Consider the following 19554-nt stretch of genomic DNA (forward strand, 5'->3'; position numbering starts at 1 on the left):
AGGTTCACAGTCACAGGAAGCATGCGTTTTACCACTTTCTCTCTTGGATGTACACATGGTCTTGCTCCTGTTGCCATATGAGGCAGCAAGAACAACCCCAGAAGTGAACCCATAGCCTTGGGCTTCCCAGCCTCCAAAACCATGAGCCACACAAACTATTCCTGTCCACCCCATAGCCGATTTTAACCATAGGCACCAAACTCCTTGATGCCTAGAATCCTACTTGCTGATGGAACTTGTAAACTCATCTCTCAGGGAGCGGCATGAGTGAGGGACTGGTGCACCCTCAGTGCCCAGAACCATCCTGACTCTAGTACCATAACACACTGAGTGAATGTCGATTGCACAAGCGGATTAGACCCCTCTTCCAAAACCACCAGAGTCATTTGCCAGGTCAAGGGTACCGCAGTCAGCTGGGAGCTGGTTCCAAGAAATAGCTGCCCTGGACTCCAGCATGGAGAGTCTAAGATCCACCAATCGGCTTCAGCGTGGACAGCCACTTCTAGGAACGAGAACCTTTGAGCTCACAGCAACACCACCCAAAGACAAAAGGTGGTATTGCTGTGATTGTGTGTCATGAGCCCAGAGGTGCTGGTCCTCCCCAAACACCATCCACCCTTATTCTAAAGTTACCTTATCTGGGCTTCTTAGGTCACCAGGAAACATGGTGGGACAATGGCTACCACTTATAGAATAGATTCCATGGTGAATCTAGTACTAACTATGCCCACCTATGACCAAGAGCACATGGAGTTTCTAAAACATGCACCGCCAAGGTCAAGCCCCCAAACTTACTGTAGACGTTCAGTTACCAGCCCTTTCTCTGTCTCCATTGTCTTACTGGCCTCCAAGCTCAGTGTTTTCCCTCTCTGTAGTCTCCCCTGAGTGTTTCCAACAGATCTCCCAGGGAAGCAGAGGAGAGTGCATGGCCAGGTAACACCACTGGTACCTCAAAACAAACACACCCCCAGCTGTCAGCATCCACAGGTGAGAAGGTGAGATGAGAGGATGCAGAAAGGGGCAGGAGAGATGGAGAGATGGCTCAGAAGTTAAAAGACCTTGCTGCTCTTGTTGGGGGTGGGGTGGGGGATTTAATGTCTAGCAAACACATCCGGTAGTTCACAACTACCTATAATGCCAGTTCTGAAGCATGGAATGCCCTCTGGCCTCCTTGGGCACCCGCAGATATGTGGTATACATACACTCATACAGATGAGCATACAGACACACAGTAAATAAATAAATAAAAATAAATAAGGCTGCAGAGCGCAGAGCATTTATAGCCACGTGTCCTTCTCCCCGCTCCATCTCCGTCTGTGGCTTTCTTCCCATGGCCTTGCAACCTGTGCTCAGAGCAGATCTTGGGAATAAATAGTGCAGGAAGAAGACAAAACACAGATGTGATGATAAAAACTGCCATGAAAGGTTAAATTCCCATGATTCCCTGTGGTTGCTTAATGGATTTCTATGATATAAACAGACCTTTGGCTTTGCCTGCTGGGCAGGCGACCCCCAACTAAATGAGTTTAGCCAGGATTTCCTAATAAGAAATGTGCCCGGTGCCTACATTCTACCAAGAGTCTGCAGAGACCTGCACTTCTCCAGACAGACAGGTACTAGTCTCGGAGAACATGTGTGCTATGCACTCAAGGCGGAGGCTACATGGATGGTCTGTTAATGTGTGTGTGTGTGTGTGTGAGAGAGAGAGAGAGAGAGAGAGAGAGAGAGAGAGAGAGAGAGAGAGAGAGAGAGACAGAGACAGAGAGAGACAGAGAGAGAGAGACAGAGAGACACAGAGAGAGAGAGAGACAGAGAGAGAGAGAGACAGACAGACAGACAGACAAACAAACAGACAAATGGAAAGAAACAGAGAGAGAGAGAGAAAGAGAGAGAGAGAGAGAGAGAGAGAGAGAGAGAGAGAGAGAGAGCACATTCATGTGCATAAACGTGAGCACTTACTTACAGTCAACCTCAAGTATTAGTCTTCGCCTTCCATCTTGTTTGAGACAGGGTCTTTTTGTAGATTTCTTCTGTTTCTCCCGGACTAGCTGGCCCTCAATCATCTGGGGATTCCCTGGTTTCTTTCTACCATCTCCCTGTAGGAGCTCTGCAATTACAGACTACCACACCTGGCTTAACTGGGTTCTGGGGATTTGAACTTAGGTCCTCACACTTGCATTGAGAACTCCTTTGCCGACAGATCCACCTCTCCAAAGCCCAGCCTTTCTTAATTTAATCATTACCATGGTCACTTTGCAGTAACTGCCCAGAATCACAGAAAACAAGATACATCTTTTATACCGGAGGTGCTCAGAGGAGGGTGTGTCTAGAACTTTCTGGAGGAGCCAGGGGATGCAATAGGACCTGGGACTCAATATTTTGAATGTCCCTGGTTTCCTCACTTGAAAAGCAGAATTCATAGTATTATTTGCCTGCCAGTGACAACATGAAATTGAAGGGTAAAGCCCTTGACCCTGTACTCAGCTCCCAGGAATGGCACGATAATGTCATCCATTCAGGTTAGCATTCATCCTATTTCTAAACATGACCTCAGTGGACAGGAAGGACAAAATGAAATTTTCTGTGTAACGTTCATCTGGAACAAGTTCTTTCTTGGGCCCTAAGGTAGATGGGATGTGAGATGGCCAGCTCCTACTGGCCATGTGTGGAATTGCACCTCTACACTATTAGCTACTGTATGTTGCTGAGAAAATAGAATTGCAGATGAGCCTGGGGAACTCCAGTCTATATGAACGCAAACAATGGTGGAAAAGTACCAGGGAGATGAGAAGGACGCAAAGCATCCTTAGGTCACACCAGACAGACACCGAAATTCCTGAGAGCCCTGGGCCTGACCATTCCCTTGACCTCTCTGTTTTCAAATGTATTTTAAGAGGGATAACCGTGTCTTTCTCCCCACCCTCCCTTACCACAAACATACATGCTGTAATGATGATAGGTCACAAGATCAATACAGTTCACTTTGTTGGAACTCACTGTGGCATGAGTTTGCCAGGAAATGACTCTGAAGAGCCAGCACCACCCCTTTGACAGGCAAGCCCCGTCTAGAGTCGCTGGGGGCGAGGAGGTCGGAATGTCAGAGACATTCTGGGTTCCAACAGACCCTCACAGAGATGGGAATGTTCTAGTTCTGTTCTGTTGCAATCTGATGCCACCAGCTCTGTGTGATGAGTGATAGAAACGGCTTGTCTGAATGAACGGGGAAAGCATTTTGCTCTTTAATTTAAATCAGAACAGCCATGTGTGACCAGTGTCAGCCACACGGATGATGCAGATTGGCGTGGGGGAGGGAGTGGCGGATGCTCTGGTCACTTGTGCTCTCTTAAGACTATCTGGTAGTTTAGACATCTTCACTGAACTGGTCTGAGCTCTTTCTCTATTAGCCAGACCTCAGGCAAGGTATCCGAGTTCAGGTTACTTCACCATAACTTTTCTTCCCTCTAGGCAAGCCCAGATGTCTAGCCAGAGGTCAGAGAGCATTATTGGCTCCCCACTCTCCCCAAAGAACCAATCTATTCTCTGTGCTTTAGAAAGTCCCCCCCCTCTCTCTGTGTGTGTGTGTGTGGTGCTGGGGATTGAACTCAGAGCCTTGCCATGCTAGGCAAGTTCTCTACCACTGAGCTACTCACTCAAGCTTCTATGCCTTGGGAAAACTCTGATGATCTCCTGTGCAGACACTTTTCTAGAGCAGAGCAGAGCTGCAAGACTTAACACATGCAGTGGGCTGTTTCGTGCCCATTGAATTGAGCGAGTGGAGTGGTGGTGTCATCCTACAATACCTCTGCTTTTCCCTTCTGAAGGGACTGGAGGCCTGGGCCTGGCTGAGCCTGTGGGATCTGTTCATTTCTTTCTAAGCCGGGCTCTGTAAACTCATTCAGGAGATGGGGGAGGCAGGAGGAGGGGCCTGAAAACCAAAGGCACTGGGCAGTTTGCTGTTTGTGGCCAAGCTTCTGCAGAGGAGGCAAGATGGATGCTGGCTAAGAGGGCTGGTCTGGTAGGGGGCATGCTCATTGGAGAAGGAGGCTGGGGCTTTCCTTGCTGTCTCTCCCACACCCCCGGAAACCCTGTCCAGCCCCAGGTCCTGGAGCCTCCACCAGGCTATGTCAGTTCTTATCTCTCTTTAGCTGGCTCTGTGGGAAGAGGGAGGCCAGAAGAGCAGCAGTCAAAGGGGGAAAAGCTGGCAGCACCGTGCATCTTTCCTGGAATTTCCTTCTGCCCCAGCCTCCATCACGGACAGAGCATTTGGGCTCCTCTGGTCCCCAGGAGAGCAGCCAGACAGCTGAGCCACCACCCTGTCCAGCTCCAGAATTAAAAGGGCCTGGCATTTGGCTCAGTGGACAATTTGCATGTGATTTGCATACATCTGCATACCCCCACACCAGAGGCCTTCAGTCAAAGGATGGGAACTGAAATAAAATAAATTAGTACAACCTACCATAACCCCAGACAGAGGGCCTGACACCCATTAAAGACACGACCAGTTCTTTAAACAGTCAATGTAGCAGGTAGATTGGGCTGAGCAGAAGGAAAGTGGAAGCCTCTGTCCAGCCTGGAGGCTCATGATGGACTGTGCCTCCAGCTTAGGGAGCCACAGGGATACCTCTGTGCATGGGCACAGCCTGGCCTGGTGGTGTCCCTCCTCTAGAAGCTGTCTCTTCAGGACCACTGTCATCTCCTCTGGCATATTGACTACTGAGGTGGAGGTGGGGGGCATAGAAGGCTATGGGGCCCCTGGACTCTTCCCAGCTCCAACTCTACCCCACCTTCCACCCCAGGGATCGTTTCTACCAGTCCATAGCACCTTCTTTCTCCTCACCTCAGATTCCAGCCTGGGGTGAGGGAGGATGAGCTGTGACCCCAGTGTCAGCCAGTATCTGGGGTTAATCTCTCCTCTCTCGCTCCCTCCATATTTACAGCCTGTGACAGTCAAGCAGCCCCCATAGCCTGTGACTCCACAGATGATGATACAATCCATGGCTAGGCTCTTGCCAGCCTTGACTTTGTCTGGGCTGGTTGGTCTCCCTCTCCTAGGGATGAGGACCGTGGGTTCAAGTGTGCAAGTCACACTTGCAGGGCATGGGTGGAAGGCACCAGAGCTGGTTCCAGGCAGGAAGGGCTATGATGCTGAGGTGGAGGACAGGCTTGGGTTCAAAGGATTGTGGGCAGAGCCAACAAATCAACACTCATCAGCAAATGGTAAACCGAAGACCAGAAATTCAAGATGGATGGCAAGGAAGGAGGGGGTGGAGAGTGGCCTGAGTGGAGGAGCACTGAGGTACTCAGGGCTTCTTTTCCCTCTCACCCATCACTCCAAGTTTCTAGGCTCTGTGGGTGAATGCCAGGCAGGGTAGCCAAGGATGTCCCTGAACTTCTGGTCCTGCATCCACCTCAAAGTGCTGGGATTGCAGGTGTGCGCTGCACCAGGTTTTATACAACATTGGGGCACAAACCCAGGGCTCCATACATGCTAAGCAAGCACTTTACCCACTGAACCCCACACCCACCCCTACAGAATGCTTCTCTCAGGTATCTTTAACCACAAAGCAGGAGTCCACTCTACCTACATTGTATTTCCACATGGCCCCCGAGTTTTGCTTTTTACTTTTCTCAACTGTTAGAAAGAAGGGAAGAAGGGATTTTTGAGACACAAGAAAATTATACAAAATTCAACTTTCTGGTTTCCATGCACAGCATGTTTGGGGAACATGGTGTGCCCTCTCATTCACACATTGTCCCCAAACAGTGTGGAGGAGCTGTGACTCACGCTCTATGATCAGCAGAAAGGAATGCGTTTACAGTCTTGGCCTTTACCAGGAAATGATGCCTGGCCCTGGCTTAGATCCCAGGAGAGGAATCATCTGTGGCATCCCTGGGCATGTTCTCACAGACCAGCCTCCAAGCATGTTGACCCTTCTCGGGAGCCCAGCCCCTGCTCCTTAAAGAGATAACTAGGCTGGGATACCCCAATCAGACTCACAGAGATTCATTCCCTCTGTGGCTGGAATGACCTCTTGTGCCCAAGACCCAAGCCTGTTCTTACCACTGTCATCACTGGTACCTGGGTGATACCTGGGCATCTCAAGCCACTTTGCCCCCTCAGCCCTAGACTCAGCCAGACTGAGTCTCATGCAGTAAGCTGAAATGGCAGAAAATCTCTGAAATGTATCATGCTTTCCAGTTGTTTAAGACAGACTCTCACTATGTAGCTCAGGCTTGCCCTGAAACCAGCAAACCTCGTGCTTCAGCCTGCTGAGTGCTGAGCTGTGCATCAGCACACTCTGCTGAAAGGCAGTTCTAAAGACAGGAAGCCTTCCTGTCCTCTCTTCCATGCCAAAGACATGGCCAAAACACCCCCTTGGGACCACATCAGTATTGTTCCCAGCTGCACACTGTCCCCGGGGCTTGTACACTTCTCAGCAACTTCTACTGGGACACTGATGGATTCCTGGGGTTATCAGAAGCACAGAGGAGACCAAGAAAAGAAAGAGACCAGAGGGCGGCTTAGGGATGGCGGGAACTGAGGATGCACCCTTCTCTGTGGACTTTGTCATAGCCTCGGTACACAGAGACAGCCATGTGGGGTGGCCACTTACCCGGTACCACACGATCTCGCGCATGCGGCCGTCTGTCTTGAAGTTACACTTCAGGGTCACTGCGTCCCCGGCCACCACAGGGGGAAGGGGCTCAATGTTGACTGTCAGATAGCCTGTGGAGGAAAGGAGAGAGGAGATGAGACAGACAAGCATAATGGGTAGCTTAGCAACCCAGGACCCCTACCTAGACTGAGCTACACCACCAAACTCCAAATGGTGCAGTGGGTAGATCCCTTCCTAGATTCCCTTCTGGCAATCCTTAGCAACTCCCTTTCAGTGACGAACCACATCCAGCCCATCCAGCCTGAACCAATTTTAGGTGCTTGCGGCAAAGGTGGCCTATGCTGGGGTGAACTTCGAAGGGAATACCCTATGTACCATCTTATGCCTATGCATATGATTAAAATCATATGTATTATAGGAAAGGATATTCATATGAATGAAGGCTTCCATAGTCCAAGCCTGTAAATCAAAACAGAAAACCACCCTCACCCCACCCCAACAGATGCCTCTTTTTCTTGAACCCTCAAAGGGAGAAGAGGTAGGCCTCCTTCCTCTGGAGTGACTCACTCAGAGCCCTGCTCTCCAGGCCTGCACTTTCATGGTACTTCTGAATAAAATCCCTTCCTATTTTGCTATTTACATGCAATTCTTCAGTTCTTTGAGTAAGACACCGAGAACCTAAGAATACCCAGTTGGGACAGTGACTGCTATCCGAAACAGGAAAGTGAGGGTAGATGCTGACGGAAGGGCTGGGCCTCCCCTGTGGAGGTCACTTCACCGTTCACTCTTTAGCCAACAGGAAAGGTGACAGAGTGGATCTCACGCTCTCCCTCTCACTGGCATATCTTTTCTGTCACCTCCTTGGCTCCCATGGATCCCCTTACAAAGAATTTCTCCCACAGGTCAGCCCTCTATATACAAGACCCACAGAGGGCCACGAGATGGCTCAGTGGGAAAAGCGCTCATCTTGCAAACTTCAACTCGAGTTCAATCCCTAGAACCCATGACTGAAAGAGAGAACAGACTCCTGAAAGCTGTTCTGACTTCATCACACCATAGGGTACACGTATGTACACACACACACACACACACACACACACACACACACACACACACAGGCTTACACAAAACCCACAACTCTCACTTCAAGCGAGATAAGAGTTAATTTATGTGAAGCTGAATATGGGTGACCATGGCCTGTGAACCCAGATTTAGGTTACCCTAAATTCTGTGTTCCAACACAAAGCGGTTTCGAGAGGTTTTTATAGGATGGAGAACAGTCATGAATCGGGGGACTTTTGAGATTCACTGGTGGAGACATCTGGGGGTTTTACAGCAAGGGGGAAACCCCGTCGGGGGCAGATGCTCTCTGGCAGTTGTCTTAACTTTGGTTGGGGGAAGCTCATGGTCTGCCATGTTAACGCATGTTCCCCAAGTGAGGAAGGAAAGGGGATCCCTGGGGGATAGACACTTCCAGGGAAACTGTAATCAGGCGCTGGACCTGCAACATCCCAACCCCTTCACCTTGTGGAAGGTTTAATTTCTTTCTGAAATCCTTTGTTTAGACAAATAAGAAATAAATATTTAAGACCTCCTGAGACCAAAGGAAAGGCTGGATTCAACACTACCTCCCCACCCTTCATTCCAGTAACAAAACACCTGCAGAGGCCACACCAGGAAGGAAAGGTTAACTGTGGCTCCTGGACTGAGAGGGTGTAGCTACCCACTACGTGTAGTCCCTGCAGGGGCGGGGTAGGAGGTGGGGTGGGGGTATGGGGGTGTGGGATGGGGGCAGGAACTGGGGTGGGGTGGGGAAGGGCGGAAGCTGGAGTCCACTGAGGTGACAGTTTACAGCTGTGGCTTGTTCCACGACATTGGCCAGGAAGCAGAGGACTCCAGCTGAAAGGGGGCAGGGCTGTAACCTTGAAGGACTCCTCTTCCTCCAGTCAGGTTCAGCAAACACCCCCACAACAGCACCACCCACTGGGGATCAAGGGTCAAACATGAGCCTACGTAAGATAACGCAACAATAGGCTTCTAGGGCCGCAGAAGAGGAAACACACTTACCCTGATGTCTCCAAACCACTTTGCCTGGGAAGCCCCTTCTCTGACCCCCACACAGGGTCCCTGATGCACACTGGGACCCAATGCCCATTCCAGCTTCAGAGCCACTTAACTCCCAGGAAAAGACCCTGAGAGGCCACCACTGGCTTCTTTAATACTCAGCAATTGCATCCCCACATGTTTAGACACTTAAGGGAGGCCATGTTTGGTCATGGGGGAGCCCACGACAGGCTGGCCAGTTGGGGAGGAGTTTTGGAATCTACAAACACTTCAGTCGTCATGCCTCGGGGATGCTGCTGCCTCCACACCACCATGCAGACCTCCGCGAGACCTCTGGCTCATTCCTCTGCCTCCCCACCTCCAACTCAGAGGGCCACGTGCCCACTTCAGCTTGGTGGGGACTTCATTCTGGGGCCGACCACTCAGGCTCATTTGATGGGCTTCCCACGGCTGATGTCTGCATATTGATTGACTAGATCAATCCAGTCCAATCGCCTTAATGAGAAAAGCAGCCAGGATGGGCTGGGATTTCAATTGTGCAGGGAACCTGAGCGGATCAAGTCCCAGGGGCCTGACCCCTGCGTGTAGCTTAATGGGTCCAACACTCTGAGAGGCAAAACGAAGAGCGGCCGTCAGAGATCAGTGTGGGAGTAGGTATCCAATTGGATCTGCATGGCTACAGCTCCAGAGCAGGGGTTGAAGGCAGGGGCTCACTCTGGGACCCTCTCTAACGTCAGCTGAAGTCAGGTTCATGGAGAGCCCCTGAGGCCATGGGGCTATACCACTGCAAGGCCAGTCTTGGGGTTGGTTTACAACACAGTTGTTCCCATGTGTCCTGAGCAAGACCTGGGCCAGAATCTGAGAAACAGGGCGGTACAATGGGCTCCTGTCCTCTGAAATATACAGAGGAGGAAAAGAGACATCACCATGTGAGTGCCACCCAGGATCATGTGGGATGTGTGTGGCTATGAGAGGGAACAGGGAAGCCGGGTGCAGTTTGTGTAATCCAGACCCCAACCTGTGCCCAACAAGGAGGCCTCCTTCAGCCGAAAGGACGACAAGGAACTGGAGTACTCCTGAGCTAGCCAAACCTGTAGGACATTGTAAATACAGTGTGTACCAGGCACTTGCTAAATGTGTCACATGCACCCAGCACAGCAATTCTCCAGAAGAGCTGTCCCCTCCAACACCTTACTGGAGAACAGAGAGGTATATTGTCCATGTAGGGCTGGGCAGCCCCTCAGAGTCAGCACAGAACACACCCAGACACCAAGTTCTCAGCACAAAGGAGATTCATTAGCCTGGAGGGATAAGCAAGGGGGTAGGCCATGTCTGGAGAGGTCACAGGTGGGCAGCAGGGGTTTTTGCAGCAGTGAATTTTTAAGGAAAAAAAAGGGGGGGGTGGTCTGTGTTAGGATGAGTTGGCAAGTTGTGATTGGACAGGTTACCCAGTGTAGTCACATAACAGAATTTGATTCCTGGATCTTAGTGTTGCAATAGTTGGACCTTGGTGATCAGTTTCAGGAATGAGTCAGTGGCCAAATAAGAGAACAGACCTTAAAGCTAGCCTTAAAGATTTAGCAAGGGAGAGGGAAGGAGAACAGGCAAAACCAGCTGGCACCATATTTGCCACGCTCAGGCCTGTTGTTAGAGAGCCCTTCAGTCCTAGTTAGGGTTTCTATTGCTGTGATGGAACACCATGACCAAAAGCAAGTTGGGGAGGGAAGGCTTTATTTGGCTTATGCTTCCAGATAATAGCCCATCACTGGAGGAAGTCAGGACAGGAACTTAAGCAGGGCAGGAACCTGTAGGCAGGAGCTGATGCAGAGGCCATGGAGGGGAGCTGGTTACTGGCTTGTTCCCCATGGCTTGCTCAGCCTGTTTTCTTATAGAACCCAGGACCACTAGCCCAGGGATAGCATCATCCACAATGGGCTTGGCCCTCCCCTATCAGTCACTAAGAAAATGTCCTACAGTAGATCTTATGGAGACATTTTTTCAACCAAGATTTCCTTCTTTCAGATGACTGTAGCTTGTGTTGACATAAAACTAGTCAGCACATATATTAACTGCCAGGATCACACAGTGTAGCTGTGATTCACATCCAGTTCCCCTTTACTCCATGGCATGTCCCACTCCATCATGTCACAGCCTCTCTAGGGACAACAGAGGTGAAAGAATGTACAAGCAAATTCATATGAGCCTGCAGCCTGGAGTCTTTGTTCTGGAATTCCAGGGAGTAGGGGTACGGCTAAGGGAATCACACACCAGTCCAGTTACCAAGCCCACCAGACATGGCGGGATTGGTCACCTAGCCCTTTTTCTCAGTTTTCCCACTTTTGAAGTGTAGACAGGAGCTGAGTACCACCAGGCCAGGTAGGCAATGGGCTCACAACCAGAGGTGGGAGGAGGAAAGGCCTGTGCTCTTGCATGATGAGTTGATGGAGCAGGGATAGTTGGCCAGGGTCATGGAGGACCACTGCTGTGTAGGCAGGAAGGAGTTGGGGGTGGAGATGGAATGAGCGAGGTTTCCGATCTGGAGAAGGGGCTGAAGTGTGAGCAACATCAGCAGGTAATGTCAGAAGCCACGGGGGATCCCTGGGTCTGACAGAGACCAGCCTCCTGCACAGGCACGAGGTGGGGCTGCAACAGTGGACTCACTGTATTAGATGGATGCACTGTCATGTGGTTCTCACGGATGACTGGGAGTCTGTAGAGATGGGGCTTCTGACTCCCACTTCAGGCAAGCCCATTTCTGCAGCTAACTGCTTCTGAGAAGTGATTGGCCAAGGACATGACACCTGTCTCTCCTTGATGGGATGGTCATGGGGTTTGTGACAGTTGGAACTAATTGTTAACTGGACAGAAGCTGGGCATGTCTGTGAGGTTTTTTTCTTAATTATGTTAATTGAGGTGGGAAGACAGATCCACTCTAGGTGGCACCATCCCCTAGGCAGGGAATCCTGGGCTGTAGAAGAGTAGAAAAATCTAGCTAAGCACTAGCTAGCATGCACGCATCCATTGCTCAATGTGACCAGCTGCTGCAAGCTTCTGCTGCCTCGACTTCCCCACTCTGATGGGCTGTGCCTTGAACAGGGAGCTGAAATAGTAAAACATCCTTTTTCCTTAAGCTCTTTTGATGGGATACTTCATCACACACAGCAGCAGGACAAGACACGAAGACAGGCTGTCCTGGTGACAGCAGCGTCTCCCTCCATCATGGAGCTGATGTTGCAGCAGAGAAAGCCATCATTGATTACCAATGGAAATACATCAGAAGGTGATATGTGCGAGGGGGAAGGATCTATCAGGGCAAAGCCGTGGAGAGGAACAGGAGACAGGCCTCCAGAACAGGACTTCCCGGCCAGCTTCTCTTGAGAAGCCTGAAATACTGGAATACGTGATCCAGGTAGCTACATAGGCAGGAGCCTGTGCGACAGGCCACAAGTGCCACAGAGGCCTTCTGGGGTAGGTGGTGGACTCCAGGCTTGGGCCATGTAGGAGTTCCTTTCCAACACCTTACCACCGGAGCAGTCTCAGGCAGGGCTCCAGCTGGGACAGGGCAGAGTGGAAGAGGCTATTGCAAGTGAGAGGCGGAAGGTAAGGGACGTGCTCTCTCCTGATGCACTCGCTCATCATCCCAGGCTCCTGGCTGCCGCCCCCGCCCTGTGCTGAGGGTGCCAGACTCCACACTAAGGACGGCAGACCCCCTATGTGGAACTCTTCCCAGCACGTTGGTCCCCCTGCTTTTGTTAGCTGGGGGGGGGGGGGGCAGCAGTGTGTCCATTCACAGGAAGCCATAACAAAATCATGCTAGAGTGTGAGCGTTTGCCCACCTGTCTCTCTTTTTGGTTATCCCCAGAGCACGAAAACAGGATGATGATGAGGGCTGATTTTCCAGCTTTTTAGCTACGCATGCCTCTGTCTTCGTAACTGTGAAGCACGTTGTCCCACGACATGTGGATGGCAGTGGGCAGGGTGGGATTCGAACCCAGGTCTAACTGACTTTCTGAAGCCAATCTTTCCCTCTCACCTTTTGCCACTACCCAGAGCAGAGTCATCTGACTTAACAAGGTCCACCAAGACTCAGGGGCTGCCCACCCACAGTTTGCAGCTTCCTCGGCTGCTCGTGGATCTTCATTGGAAGCTGGCTCTCAGGCCGGGCACACAGCTAGTGCAGGGCCAGGCCAAGCATCATTTCTTATCACTCCACAGTGACCTGGCAGGAGATGGGACCTCTGTGGGACTGTTTCCTTCCATGAGATACAGACAAGGATCCACTGAGTTCAAACAAGCAAAGACAGTATGGGCCTTACTCTCCCTAGTTACTGCCCTCGTGGGAGGTGACACGAACCCTTTTGGGCTACTGGCCTCTTCTCCCTCTAGGTCAGTCCCAGGAAGGAAAGACAGAGGCCAACATCTGGACAACAGTGTGAAAGAAGATGATACAGTGAGGATCAGATGGTCATCCATGCCCTGGGATCAGCATCAAGGGGCCTTGTAGAACCCCCACCCTGACCTGGGCTGGATGGGGTGGGGCAGAGGCAGACGAGCAGATAAGGTGGGGACACAGGCTCATCCACCAGCCCAGGATATTGAGGACAGAGAGAAGGGAGCTGTATCTGGTCCTAGCCTTGCTGCTGGACCAGCCTTGGGGACTTCGGGCCTGTGCCGGCTGGCTCTGAGTTTCCTCATCCATGAAACAAGGGATTTTTAGGACCTCTCTGGCAGAATTCTTCACAGATGCCAGCTCAGCCTAGGCTGGTCTGGATGCAGAGGCCTGGCTGAAGCCCATGGCCACTCTCCTTCCTACACACAACGCACATCACTTGTCTGACAAGTGTATCCACCAATTACTCAGACACCAGTGGTAGATGGAATCTGTGATGGCAAGCATTACATTTACTGCCAATCAGCTCCGATGCCCGAGCCCCGCTGAGCATCAGCATCAGGTGGACTGGGAGCAGAACAGGCTCCATCCTAACTAAGAAGTTCTCTACTGGACACAGCTATTGCTCTCCCCTGACAGTGATACACGCAGATCAGATGAAGACACATTCAGTGCCGGGTGGTGCTGGCGGTGCACACTTTTAATCCCAGCACTTAAGAGACAAGAGGCAGGTGGATCTCTGTGAGTTCCAGGACAGCCTGGTCTACAAAGCAAGTTCTGAGACAACCAGGATTATGCAGAGAAACCTTGTCTGGAAACACGGAAACAAAAACAAAAGATACATTCAACAAATTGCAGGACTATTTAGGCCACACATGCCACCTCAGGAGGTGATGGCTGAAGCCTCCTTGGAAGTCTAGAAGCATTGTAGAATAACTCTCTCAGAGTGCCAAGCTCAAGGCTGTGACCAGACTTGACTTAAGTCTGACTCTCCCTGGGACAAGTAGGCAAGGGAGCCCAGAGAAGCACGGTCAACTTTATCTCGATCCATGTCCATCCTGGCTTGTGCAGGTCCAAGGATAAGGGGCTTTGCTTGAGAAACCTGAAGAGCCTTTTGCAAACTGTTGAGCTGATTGTCCCAGCCACAGCCTCACCTGGTCCATGAGTGGCCCTGGGTAAATCACTACAGGCCTGCTTTCTGGTCAGGCATGGTGGCCCATGCTCGCTATCCTGGCACTGAGGAGGTAGAAGAAGGATCAGAAGTTCAAAGTCATCTTCAGTACTTAGTGAATTCAAGGCCAGCCTGGGCTACAGGAGGCCCGTCTCAAATGACAACACAAACTGGCCATGGACTGTTTGTAGGGATGGTTGTCTGTGCCTTATATTCAAGCACCGCCCCTAGGGAAGCAGCAGGTAAGTGCTAGGTACTTGCCCCACCCCGGGGGCATGGCCTGAGCACTACCCCTCCCAGGTATTAAGGGGGTCCTGTCTGGGTCCACGCCCTGGTGGGGGCAGGTATCTAGCAGTTACCTGTTGCCTCACTAGGGGTGGTGCTTCAATGTAAGGCACAGAAAACTACCCCTACAACTGTTTCATCTGCCGTTACTCATACTTAGAGATCCCACAAGGACGAAATGAATTGTCTTTCCCCTTGACAGTTCCATAGTCAGTGAGGACAAGGGTCCCAGAGGCCCCACCAGAAGCACCTTGCCCCTGTAAGTCAGGACTTCTGGTGCCCTCAAACGGCTTCCAACCAGCCTCTGATCATTGCCTTCTGGACCAGGTGAGCATGCAGGGGCTTCTCAGGCCTTTAGGCTAAGGACTCCTTTCCTAGGAGAAAACCAGTCCTGGATGGTGAGTGCTTGCCCGGCAGCCTCCCTTCTTCAGGATGCTACATAACCTGGCTGTTGGGTCAGCAGGAAGTGCGGGGCAGAGCAGAAGCTAGGGGACAGGCAGTGGGATCCACCTACAGCATCCCAGGAAGAGCTTTCAGCATGACAGGCTGGGGTCAGGGAGCAGTGGTGGCTGCCTGACCATAGGCTAGCAGACAAAGAGTGACAGGTGGAGCTGCCTTGGTTTCCCGAATGCTAGCTACCCTGTAGCTCCCAGAAACCTTGATCTTGGCCATGGCCTAGCTTCTCCAGGTAGCTCTTGCTACTGAGCTCCTGGCTTCACACTCTCTCTCATGCCCATGCCAGGAGTCTTTGCCCAGAGAGAGACACTCATCCTCTGTAACTACCCCTGGCAACAGAAGACACAACAAGGCCTGGTACATACATGGCTTGGATGCCCTCTACACCCTCAAAGGACAAGGTCTCAAGTGATGGGGTGCTCACCCTGTTTTTCAACCACCTACTACTTCCCAATATACCCCTTCTTTTTTGAGGAGTCAACAAGGCCCAGATCCTCTATATACTACATCCAGAGTCCAACAGCATCATCCTTCCACCACCCCCTCCCTGGACCTGGTACCACCACCCCCTCCCTGGACCTGGTACCACCACCCCTCCCTGGACCTGGTACCACCACCCCCTCCCTGGACCTGGTACCACCACCCCCTCCCTGGACCTGGTACCACCACCCCTCCCTGGACCTGGTACCACCACCCCCTCCCTGGACCTGGTACCACCACCCCCTCCCTGGACCTGGTACCACCACCCCCTCCCTGGACCTGGTACCACCACCCCTCCCTGGACCTGGTACCACCACCCCCTCCCTGGACCTGGTACCACCACCCCTCCCTGGACCTGGTACCACCACCCCTCCCTGGACCTGGTACCACCACCCCCTCCCTGGACCTGGTACCACCACCCCCTCCCTGGACCTGGTACCACCACCCCTCCCTGGACCTGGTACCACCACCCCCTCCCTGGACCTGGTACCACCACCCCCTCCCTGGACCTGGTACCACCACCCCCTCCCTGGACCTGGTACCACCACCCCTCCCTGGACCTGGTACCACCACCCCCTCCCTGGACCTGGTACCACCACCCCCTCCCTGGACCTGGTACTAGCTCCCAGTGGCTCTACTGTAGCACCCTCCTAATTGCCCCCTAGCACCAGCTCTGCACCTACCTACCACTCTAACTTTACCTCCCTGCCCCTCAACTTGTTCTATGCTCCCTGCTCACAAGAAGCCCTGCTGATTTCTGAGCCCACTGAGCAAGCTCCCACCTCAGGGTCTTTGTCCAGGACACCTCCACCTCCCAGGGTAATGTGGTCTTCCACACATGGCCCAATGCCTCAGTTTTCCTCTGCCCATGTACCTTCTCTTTCTGCTGACATCATTGCATATGGAATCTCATCCCTGTTGTTCTCCAATTCTTGACCTTTATTTGTTTCTCCAAAACATATATCCCGGCCTGTTTCCATTTACTTGTTTGTTATGTTAACATCAGTGCCCCCCCCCCCCACCCCATGTGTATCTCCATCTCTTCTCCCCTGTTCTTAGCATCACCTTTCCTGATGTCTTCCGGTTCTCTTATTTCTCCTTGGCATCTCTATTCTGTTGCTTTTCATCTCCATGAGCTCTTATACTACATTTCTTTGGGGAAGGGGCTCTAGGATTTTTATTTGGGAGCTGGAAAGTTATCTGAGCATTTAAGAGTACATACTGCTTTTGTACAGGATCTCAGTTTCATTCCCAGCACCCTTGTTAAGCAGCTCACAACCACCTGTAATTCCAGTTCCATGGAGTCTGATGCCCTCTTCTGGTCTCCAGGAACACCTACACTCAGATGCATGTGAGTGTGTGTATGCAAATACACACACACACACACACACACACACACACACACACACACACACACACACGCCTAAAACAAAAAAATAAGTCTTTATAATTTCCATTTCATTCTTTATATCTTTTCTTTGCTGAATATTTTACAATAAAATACTTGTTTTAAACCCTCAAATTACTTGGCTCAGCACTTTTAAAACCACTTCCTATGATCAGTTACTTTCTCATCACTATGATGAAATACTTGCCCAAAGCAACTTTTGGGAGAGTTTATTTAGGCTCCCAGTTTGAGGGTGCATCCTGTCATGGCAGGACAGGCATGGGGACAGGAGCTCCAGGCAGGTGGTTACAGTATACCCACAGTTAGTGGATTAGTCACTTTCTGATGCTGTGATAAAACTCCAGGGTAAATTTTAGGAGAAAGAGTTTAAATTTGGGTTTAGGTTCCAGAGTCCATCATGGCCAGGAAACATGAGAGCAAATGGCAGGCCTGGTGCTGGAGCAGGTTGTTGGGAGCTTACAACCATGAAGCAGGGAGAGCCAGCTGGAATCGGCTCCAACCTTTAAACTCTCAAAAGCAGGGCTGGAGAGATGGCTCAGAGGTTAAGATCACTGGCTATTCTTCCAGAGGTCCTGAGTTCAATTCCCAGCAACCACATGGTGGCTCACAACCATCTGTAATGAGATCTGGTGCCCTCTTCTGGCCTGCAGGCATACACACAGACAGAACATTGTATACATAGTAAATAAATAAATTAAAAAAAAAAAACTCTCAAAAGCCATCCCAAGTGACATACTTCCCTCAGCAGGCCACCAACTGGGAACCAGGGAAGCCTACGGGGGACATTCTCAAACCACTGCGTTCAGGGTGCAGAGGGCAGGAATTGGGGCTGGGCTATCAAACTTCAGTGCTTGGCCTTAGAAACTCACCTCCCCCAGCTGGACTCCACCTCCCTTCCACAACCTTCCTAAATGGTGCCACCAGCTGGTGCCCATAGCCTATGGGAACACTCACATCTACCACACGAGCCTGTGGGACACTCATGTCTAAACAGTAACAGCCAACTTCTGTTCATTCCTGACCCACAGTCCCCTGAAGCCATTTCTAGATCAATGACGTTGGCCTTAAAAGTGCCAGTCACCTTTCCATTCCTCTTTGATGCCAAGCAAGTCAACAAAGAAAGAAGAGCAGCCTGAGCTGTCCGCGTCTCCACCTCAGGACAGGGGCTGTGTCTGCTCCCAGAGGAGGGGATTTTAATGGGCAGGGGCACTCTCAGCTCTGTTCTGGGTGAATGAGTACTGAGTGATGTAGACAGTTCATAGACCTAGTCTTTGGAGAACCAGCACGGACTATACTGTAACTCAAAGTTAGAGGACACGTGGCCTAGGGGTTGTTGGACCTCCACCTGCCGGACTTAAGGCCTGTGGGGTATGGACCATGGGGTTCAGGGCCAAATCAATTCCTGATGCCCCCTCTCCTGCTGAGGTCTGGGATTTATCTTCATATGGCAGCAAGTGAGCTCCATGCATTACCACTCATGAAGAAATGAGGTCACCCCTATCTCATGAAGATAAATATCGTATTGCAGAGCCACCGACAGCCTCCCTGGGCTCCTGTGCTGCGTAATTACTGTCGTAATAAATATTATTACAGGGAACCAATTACTGCAAACACACCTTACAGGCAGGTACATGGGGTTCTGTGAAATATGCCCTTCCAGGCAGACTCACAAGTGCCGCCAACCACCGTCTCTGACCGCAAAGGAAAAGAGACCACCCAGAACGGAAAGCTACCCCTTCATCAGTCTCGGAGATGGCTGGTTCGAAACCTCCTCTCTCGTGCTCTCTCTGCCTCATTCTGCCTCAGTTTGGGAACGTTATTTCCCCAGGACCCTGCAATGCAGATTTCTGCTCTGTAACCTGCAGATTTGTTAATCTCACTCACCTCCACCCCTGGAGCTTCAGATAGTTCTAAAATGCAAATACTGATGCCCTGTCTCTGGTTAATGTCATTCAATTTCCCTGCCCCATTGCCTTCCAATTCAGGATCAAGTTCAGAATCTGTCAAGGCCAACTGGGCCCCTGATGAGCTCCCCTCTCTCAGCCCCTCCAACTCCATCAGTCTCACATCCTGCATTTGCTCTCCTGAAACCCCGCCAGGAGTCCTCCCAAGCCCCTGCCTCCAGCCGGTTCTCCTTTCTCCTGTGGGGTTTCCTTCTGTGAGCTCAGCTAAATGGATCCAGTCATGAATATCTAGGTTCAGCACCATGTTCTCCTTGCCTGGTTTACACCAGACTGATGCTCCCTTTTTAGGAGCTCACAGTGGCTCACTTGGCATCTTCACAGGAGCCTGCCTGAATTCTATGGGTTATACCATGTGACTCTCCATCCTTAGACATGACCAGCATCCTGGGTGATGTGGGCATGTAGTGGCTGCACCAGTGTGATGTTGAAAGGACCCATCCCCATCTCTCTCTCTCTCTCTCTCTCACACACACACACACACACACACATATGTGCATGGGCTCTCATGACCTGTGTGCCTGGGAACAGCTGGTGAACTCTCAGGGCTCCATGACCAAGTCCTGCTTTGATTTTCCGTTGTTCTGGAGATGAAGGCACAACCCCAGGAAGGCTCAGCTGAAGAGCCTGCCTCATCCTCAGTCCCTCTACCTTTTTCATTTTGAACTTCTGCCCCCTTGAGTTATTTAGACCTCCCCAAATACAGCAGGCTTCCAGCAGAG

The 19554-nt window shown here is 51.3% G+C and overlaps 1 protein-coding gene across 1 annotated transcript in view; it reads right to left on the bottom strand.

The window, feature by feature from the left end:
- Igsf21 (immunoglobin superfamily member 21) overlaps positions 1-19554 on the bottom strand; it is a 210862-nt gene that overhangs the window by 111796 nt on the left and 79512 nt on the right. Inside the window, exon 2 of the mRNA XM_036179011.1 lies at positions 6615-6727. Within this exon, the coding sequence (XP_036034904.1) occupies positions 6615-6727 (113 nt within the window). The remainder of the gene's footprint in view (positions 1-6614; positions 6728-19554) is intronic.

The sequence above is a fragment of the Onychomys torridus genome, chromosome 2 (genome assembly GCF_903995425.1).
Source record: "Onychomys torridus chromosome 2, mOncTor1.1, whole genome shotgun sequence".
Lineage (NCBI taxonomy): Eukaryota > Metazoa > Chordata > Mammalia > Rodentia > Cricetidae > Onychomys > Onychomys torridus.